The sequence below is a fragment of the Mixophyes fleayi genome, chromosome 10, assembly GCF_038048845.1.
Source record: "Mixophyes fleayi isolate aMixFle1 chromosome 10, aMixFle1.hap1, whole genome shotgun sequence".
In the NCBI taxonomy this organism is placed as follows: Eukaryota; Metazoa; Chordata; class Amphibia; order Anura; family Limnodynastidae; genus Mixophyes; species Mixophyes fleayi.
This window is the reverse complement of record NC_134411.1, coordinates 40,109,386-40,118,021: the sequence shown is the minus strand read 5'-3', so window position 1 is coordinate 40,118,021 and position 8,636 is coordinate 40,109,386. Positions and strand designations below refer to the sequence as shown.

The 8,636-nt window shown below is 38.1% G+C and overlaps 1 protein-coding gene across 1 annotated transcript in view; it reads right to left on the bottom strand.

Moving 5' to 3' along the window:
- Positions 1-6,390: 6,390 nt before the first annotated feature.
- LOC142103362 (vomeronasal type-2 receptor 26-like) overlaps positions 6,391-8,636 on the bottom strand; it is a 106,318-nt gene continuing 104,072 nt past the window's right edge. The window contains exon 9 of the mRNA XM_075187424.1: positions 6,391-6,756. Coding sequence (XP_075043525.1) covers positions 6,391-6,756 — 366 coding nt within the window. The remainder of the gene's footprint in view (positions 6,757-8,636) is intronic.

Sequence of the window (8,636 nt, the reverse complement as noted above, 5' to 3'; positions counted from 1 at the left end):
TTCTGATCTTTTCCTTTTTTATTGTTTGCATTACTGGTACACCAATCAATATCAACCAATCAATAACTCTCAAATGTTTCTGCAGAACTTCCTATAGCAACTGCCTTAGAGAGAATTAAGAATTGCTCCTTCTCACAAGGAACATATAGGTATATAATAAATGAAGGGCTGCATGCTTTTACCAACAATAGGCGTTTTTTTTTTTACAATAGCCATAGCTGAAGCGTTTGGAGGAAAATGTTCGGGTTGCAGTGCAATGTATTTATAGGGCGCCACAAGGTGTCCGTAGCGCCGCACAGGGACAAACAAGATCACGGTGCGAGGTGAGACAGCACGGTACAATTAACAATAAGCACAGTAACTCAAGAAGCTCAAAGCACAGCTAGAGAGAGGGGGGGGGGGGGGAGGGGGAGAGGGAAGATCCGCATACGCCGGAGCCCAAGAGGGAGGGCTCAGTTGACAGGAAGAGCCCCAGAGGGGTGAAGCGAAAAGCGAGAGGGGTCGGTCTACGATATTGCCAAGCATGCCCAAACACTTAATGGCAGCCTGGGCATGGTGGGACCTGTAGTGCACCAGGGACAAAATGGATTTATAGACTTCAACAATTAATATTACCCCACACCCACAACCCCAGGGGCATGTCCTAGTGCTATCTGCACAGGGTTGTTTTAACTGGAGGGTTTCCTGTTATAGTGTCACCAGCCCCTAACTCTAACCCTAACTCTAACCTTATCCCTGGCATATTAGGGGTAAGGTTAGGGTTAGGGCCACAGAGCCACAAAGCCTAGTACTAGTACCAGCCTAGTGTCGAAGTCAAATAATTGGATGTAGTAGTTTCAAATTAATATCCATCAATCTGGTTGTCTTTGTCTGAAAATATGCGAATAACACTCTCAACGGTGTGGAAGGGCGTAGTAACCACAACACATGGGAACACTTCTACACTCATGTACACTTACACATTCACTTGTAAATAGTTCCAACACACAGTCGTTTATAACCAAATTTATTAGAGTTTATAGTTAAATATAATTATGTTAAATGCACTTTAGTGATTGCCCATATGCCAGTGTTATCTGGTACGCATCTTATGTGATTCCTTGGCACCATCTAGTGGTTGATACTGAGATTGCTAAGATCTGCCAAATGTTCACCAAATGTTTTACAAAACCGCATGTTTTTGACAGTTTTATGTAAAAACTCGCCATCAAACTGCATGTTTTCAAGGTCCCAGTTCTGAAACTGATATCTCTATTTTTTTTTTTGCATGTAAAGAATATAAATCTTGCAATGTATGAACGGAGTTTTACAAAACTGGACACAAAGCCACCAGAAAAAAGACAGAAAGTTTAGACTGGGTTATGACAGGTGAGATTGCTCAAACAGCATGTAATGTGAGCTCTCTGGCCCTTCACAACAGAAGGTAGACAACATTGACTTATTAATTATGAGTGCAATAAATATTTTTTATTAAGGAGGCAATTATTATAATAATAATAATAATAATAATAATAATAATAATACTACACTTTATATTAATTTATACTTTTATTAAGTATCAATTTAGACTTTTTGTAATGGGGCAATATTAATATATTATTTGCTAATGGGGGTAATAATATATTATATATAAGGGGGTAATAATAATTCATTTATGATGGGTCACCATCTATAGTGAACACTTGCGGCACTACAAGTGCCAGCATGTACATGGGCGCAAGTACACTGTAAAAATGAAAATGGTACATATGGGAAGAAACTATTTTTTTTTCCTTTAAACTGTTCTGACATTTCTCATGCTTTATACACAAACTGTTTCACCTTCGCTAAATCACTGAAATTTGCACAATTTGAAAAATTACCAAAGTCGTCTCAGTTCTGTGGCTTTTACATGGGGTCGGAGCACTTGTTGTAGACTGGAGATTTACACCTTGATTGTGTCTATTTAGTACATGGCTCCGTGCGGTAATATAGGATTGACTGCAGATGTGCAGCATATTCTGTTTCTCATGCCTGGGACTTCGTTAATCAGAGATCTTTCCTGGAGATATCATTTAAATGGCCCCACCAGGGATAAATGGGTAGTGAGAGTATATATATGACTGTTCACGATGTAGTATAGTTTTAGGAAATGAAATTAAATATTTGGTTATCTGGGTTACATCACCTTTTCTACACAGTGATTTGTAGTCCTCCTCTTCATGTTTTGTGACTTAGTATCGGCACTTTAAGGGGAACTCCTTCTGTAAATAGTTAACCCCTTATGTCCTTAGAGACACATAGGATGAATCCCACTTGATGAATATCAGTCTCAGCTGCCTTCACAAATGTAAATCCTGCATTTGCCCATAGTCCTTTTCTAGTCCATTCATACAATTGTGGATTTTTCATCCTGTATCTTTAGGTGTTTGTGGGATCCTGTTAATGTCTTATTAAACTGAGTTTATTTTTGTTTATTGTGCAGTGGAAAACTTTCTTCCCCCTTTGCTCATCATGCCCTAAATACTGTAAATCAGTAGTTAAAATAAATCAGTTATAATAATAAATTCAATAATTAGTATGTCCTAAGTTTAAGAACTCTTAAAATAAATTGAATATATGAACATGGGATTATTTCTGAATTACACTTTAGTTGCAAATGAATCAAATTAGCTGCAATTAACTTTCATACAGACTCATAATAAATCATGATTGTAGTTGTATTTGATAGAATATATAATAATTAATTTTGGTGCGTCCTGCAAACATGAATATTGTATCATTTGTGTCAGGAGGTTTGTCACAGCGGGGTACAGGGGAGGGCTGGCAAACTTCAGCCCAGGAGGAAAGACTCGACTCGGCAGCCTATTTTACAGGGAAAAAAATGCAGTTGTCCCAGTGACCCAGCCCAAAGTAGCCCACTATGTGACCGACCGGGCGGGCAGAAGCCCCCCTGTCCTCCAGCCAAGCCTGCCCCTGGTGGGGTAGCCCTTAAGAAAGGTGGTAGAGGAGCACCAAAACAACTGTTGTGTATGAATTTCTGGACAGATACTGCCATGGTCCAGTTCCATCTAAAGATGAGTAGCTTACAACTATGCTGCTAAATTGTTATAACTGTTGTATCCTAATGCCGTAATGAAGTGGATTTCATTAGGAATTTGGATGCAATAGTAAGTGACTGTTTATATGGAGTGCCAGTTTCCAGGTTTTACTTGGATAATATATATATATTTGCCACATGTGGTATAAGGATAACTGGTTTTATCCACTTCTCTAACTAAGAGACAGAAGTATACCAGAACTCCAGGAGAATCTCCAAGAGAGTGGAGCAGTGAGCACTACCCACAGGACCAGCCGGATGAGAACCGGGATGACTGAAATGCACAGATTTAAGAACGATTGCCTTGTCATTATTTGAAATCACTCCTTATTCTGTACTCTAATAAAACTATTTGTTCATAGTATTCAGGTGTGAAAAAGATAACATGTTATGTTATCCTGTTATATAATATGTTATGCGCATACGTCTATTTTTTTGTAAATAAAACCTTTAATATCTTTGTGATCTTCTTGGTTCTGTTGGTATGGACATTCAATTATTGCTTTAATAATTGGTGGTTTCGTTTGGGATTTCCCATCACAGTTTTTTTGGAGGATGAATACATTTTGGCTGCTGGCTTTGCAATATTTGATGGAAATTGAACGGCCGACTGTTTGAAAAAGGTCAGTAAGTTAAGGCTTTTCTTTTTCAAGCAAAAGTACTGCTCATATTTCTGGCTGGTCACCATTTTTTTCCACTGAAATCTTTGTTGCGGAAAATAAATGAACCTTATATAATAATTGTTTCATTTAAATTCATGCATTAAAACGTGTAGTATTCCTGTCTGCCACTTTTGTTAAATAATACATCATGTAGACTTCCGTAAGTAGAATACCGGCATCAAATTGCATAGAAGGAACTCGAGCTGGGAGGCGTTTATTTTCGTAAGCATGTTCGAATGGTGGAATAATAATAAGTCATGGAAGAGTTTTTGCCTATTTTACCAGACGTGGTACCTGGTGGACTTTCTGAAGTTTTATGTGTAGTGGAACTGCAGGGTTGCAATTCAGGATTTGCAGCTGTGGGGATGCAATTCTAACAAAATAAATAAAAATATATTGTGGCAATGGGAGGGGCTGGCCACAGGCCTCTCAGAGTACAGTTAGCTATGGAGCTAACAGTCTGCAGGTAAAAGGCTGCAGACCAAGTTATACACAGGTGTAGCACTGTGCTTATGTTCAGTTATGCACAGGTCTGAGACATGTGATAAAGTAAATGTAAAATGTGATTTACTTACATGCTATAAAGTGTTTATTTCCACAGCTAGCAGCAGGAGACTTCCTTTAAAGACAAGGTGGGGGTGTCGCCTGTCAGTCACCCAAGTCTGTGGGAGGAGTCTTGACTATAAAGACCTGTACTGTGCAATTGTGCAGGGCAAACGATGCCAATTAGTGGCCGGCTGGTAGCTAGGGAACTACCATATAGCCAGATGTAGGTTGCATGGTGTCATCCTGACGTTTTGATGTGCTATTGTGACGTGACAATAAACCGCCATTTTGATTTGCAACAAGAAGTTGTCCGTGTTGCTGATATCTGCTGGGTGTTTTTGCAAAAGAAGGTGTTAAAAGTACCTCAAGAAGGAGGCCTTTGTTACAATATATAATTTAATAAGAATCTAGGGAAACTAAAAATCTAGGAAAATAAAGGGAAACAGAATGTGCAGAGGTTTAAATAACAAGGTGTTCCAAGATGGAACTGCTAATATGTGAAACTGCGGGACCACAATATTTGTTCTGAGCGATTTCTGCATGACTGGGTGAATATGACTAATCATTGTGATAATCATTTTTCAACTGCTGGATCTTTTGGTAACGTGACTTTGGATAATGTGCATATGTAAACTGATAAATTTAAAATTCAGAAAAATCAAAGTTGTTTATGACGTATTTTTTCGCATGGGGAAGGGCTGAAAGGAAAAAAAATCCCTAAAAAATAAAAAACTCCAAGCCATTAGGTGGCACAAGTAATTAGATATGAAAAAGTTAATTCTGAAGAAGTTAAGTCTCCAATGTCACAGCAGAGCAGATCTCTGCCCCCTTCCCAACCATTTCAGCCTGTAAATTTGTATTTCTTGGCAGAGTTAGAACGGCTGAAGAATGATTCTAGTAGAGAAAGAGAGCCTGATAAATTAATTATAGATAATCATATGGCACTAGCCATTCAGAGGATTTTGCAGATGCAAATAGTTGATTTGGGAATGGCAGCAAAACCAGCATTGCCAGTAGATGGCACAGCGGCTGCAATTGTGTACAATATGCCCCTAGTACATAATAAACAATTAATAGGCAAGAGGATAGGCAGTTGTGTTGTTGTAATAGTGCTAACTTATAGTAAAACCAGATCAGATTTTTAAGAAGGAAAAAGACAGTGCTTACGATAGATAACTTGCAGTGCGTGATCCTGCTACTCAGACTAATATTGCTCATATCATTGCGTAGCCGAGGGTCTCCTCCCCCCCCCCGCAGGTTTATTGGTAAAAACTTTACACGATTAAGCAAAAGAATAGTGAATCTTCTAAGGATTATTGTGCAAAGGTTGTGATGGAAATATCACATTATACAGGTATAGAAAATAACTGTGGCAGATTTGGTTGAAGGGCTAATAGATGCAGTGAGAAACAGGCTTCAAATTTTTACTCCAGTAGACCATTACTAACTAACATTTCTTCACAGGACACAATTGTTGTTTCAGTTAATTGCTGATCAGAAATTAATCAGAATGTAAAAGTTTTGTCATCCTCAGGAAGTGGCCCTCTGGACGTCCAAGGGATGTGTACAAGATACCAATGGTGTGTGGAGAGAGGGTGAAGGTAGACCAGTGGAGCCAAAGGTTCTGTTACTCTCAGTAAATACCATTTATATTTAATGATTTAATTGCAATTAATACAACTAATACTAGCGGTCACCTCTCTCTCACTTTCACTTGTTGTCATTATATTAGTCAGCGAGTACAGTGCACACTACCTGGGGGAGGGTGAAAATAACATACTGCTACTATTTATTGAGTTTGACGGAAACATTACATTAAGGAATTACTTTGAATGTTAAACTAAACTAATACCCCCATCACTACTTAATTTAGTACTACTACTAAATCTATTGCCACCATCACTGCTATTAATAATACTAATACCACCACCAGCGAGTACTATTACTACTAATACCACATTCACCACCTTTGTTAATAATTCCACAATCCCTATTATTACTACTACTATAAAAGTCATATATAGATTCTGATATGTTTATTATTTGACTTTATAAAATAGGTTGGGTCATTACATTTCTTTTAATTATATTAACTCATAATAATTATAAGGTTAGGTTACTACCAGGAAACATATGCAGTTTTATTGCAGAACATGACGATTTCCTGTTGTCAAGTAAATGCAATTTTGTATTCAGTTCAGGTCTACATAATATAACATAACATTTGGGAAAAAATATACAGCCTAAAAGTCCAGCGTTTGAGGTCAATATGGAAAAGATCTCCACAGCCACCATGTATTTCCCTTTGGTGCTCAGATAAGCCAGGATCATTGCAATCCAGACACTGCAGAACACCAGCATGCTGAAGGTGATGTATTTGGCCTCATTAAAACTGTCTGGTAATGTCCGGGCTATAAAGGCTGTAATAAAACTCACAGCTGCCAGAACCCCCATATAACCCAGGACAGAGTAGAACCCAATAACTGAACCTTCATTACACTGAACGATGATCTGTCCCTGATAAGATTGTGTGTCCAGCTCCTGGAAGGGGGGAGAGATAGACAACCAACTAACAGAGATTAGAACTTGGACAGATGAGCAGATAAAGACTACATAATTGGGCAGTTTCACTCCCATCCATTTTCTCCACACACTGCCAGGTTTGGTGGCTTTGAAAGCGATGCAAACCATGATAGTCTTGGCCAACACAGAGGAGACAGCTATGGAGAAGAGGATTCCAAAAGAGATCTGACGCAGCATGCAGGTTATATCCACAGGACGACCGAGGAAGAGGAACACACAGAGGAAGCTCAGCATGATGGAGACCAGGAGAAGGAAGCTGAGGTTCTTGTTATTAGCTTTTACAATAGGTGTAAATTGAATTAATAATATTCCCACCCAAAATCAGAAGCTTCCTGCCTGACATTTCTATTTCTGTTGATAACATGACCATAAATCCCACCACGCAAGCTCGTTGCCTAGGTGTTATCCTTGACTCACAACTATCATTTATTCCCCACATCAACTCCATATCTAAATCATGTTACATACATCTAAAGAACATTTCCAGAATACGCACATATCTCACACAAGACACCGCAAAAACCTTATTTCATGCACTCATCATCTCTCGCATCGACTATTGCAATTCCCTCCTTACTGGTCTTCCCAAAGTCAGACTTGAAACCCTACAATCTATTATGCACGCAGCAGCTAGATTGATTTTCCTTGCAAACCGTTCTTCCCCTGCTGAGCCACTCTGTCAGTCTCTACATTGGTTGCCTGTATTTCAACAAATTTTACCTTTGCATTCTAGCTGGACAAATATTCAATATGATGTAGCACTTACCCTTGTGTATCAAACCATTGTCCCATAGATTGTAAGGTTGCGAGCAGGGTTCTCTTACCTCTCTGTCTGTATGTATTAACCAGTATTGTTTTATTAATGTTTGTTCCCAATTGTAAAGCGCTACGGAATTTGCTGGCGCTATATAAATAAATAAATGATGTTGATATAAAAATCTCCAATATTAGCTGAGTTATGAAACAGAAGAAAACTTAGACAGAAATAAAAACTGCAGAGATCTCATCATTTGTGTAGGACAGAAAGTCTTCACTTTTCGGAACGCACAAATCCCTCTTTTCGTTCGGCCACTCATCATCCTGACATTTAATGCAATTTTCACTATCTGCAAAATGACAAATAATAAAGTCAAACTATTGCTATCAGGTCCAGTCTTGTGCACTTTCCAATAATACAAGCATAGCAAAACTTTAAAAGAGTTCAGAAAGTTCAGACAGCAATCTTATAAATAAAGGAAATAGATGGAAATTTGGCCTTAAATATTCCCAGTTCTACCCCAATTGCGCCACACAACGGAATGTGATAAGGAAACGGGGGGAGGGGGGGGCAGGTTGGTTATTTTAATTTTAGACATAAACAAATAAAATGTGGAAGTATTTAGACAACTTAATGAAAAGATCACATATGAGTTGATTAAGTTTAATCCAACCATTAAAATTCAGAATAAAATTATATTATTAATTACAAAAAAATCGTATTTTCTTTATCTAATAAAGAAAGAACATTTTTGTAGTAATACCAATATCATTCATTTTGCAGATAGTACATAAAAATATAGACTATCCTCTGGGACGACCTACTGGGGCAGTCACATATTCGGACACTTCTAATTTATCTCACTTTACAGATCACCATCTGCAGGTATATAGTCTGGAAATTAAGGCCTATGTGAAAGACACCATTGACATTATAAATAAGCTTAATAATACAGTTTGGAAGTAGAGTTATTTCTTAGAGTTATTGCTGATGTTAGTTCCCTTTATGG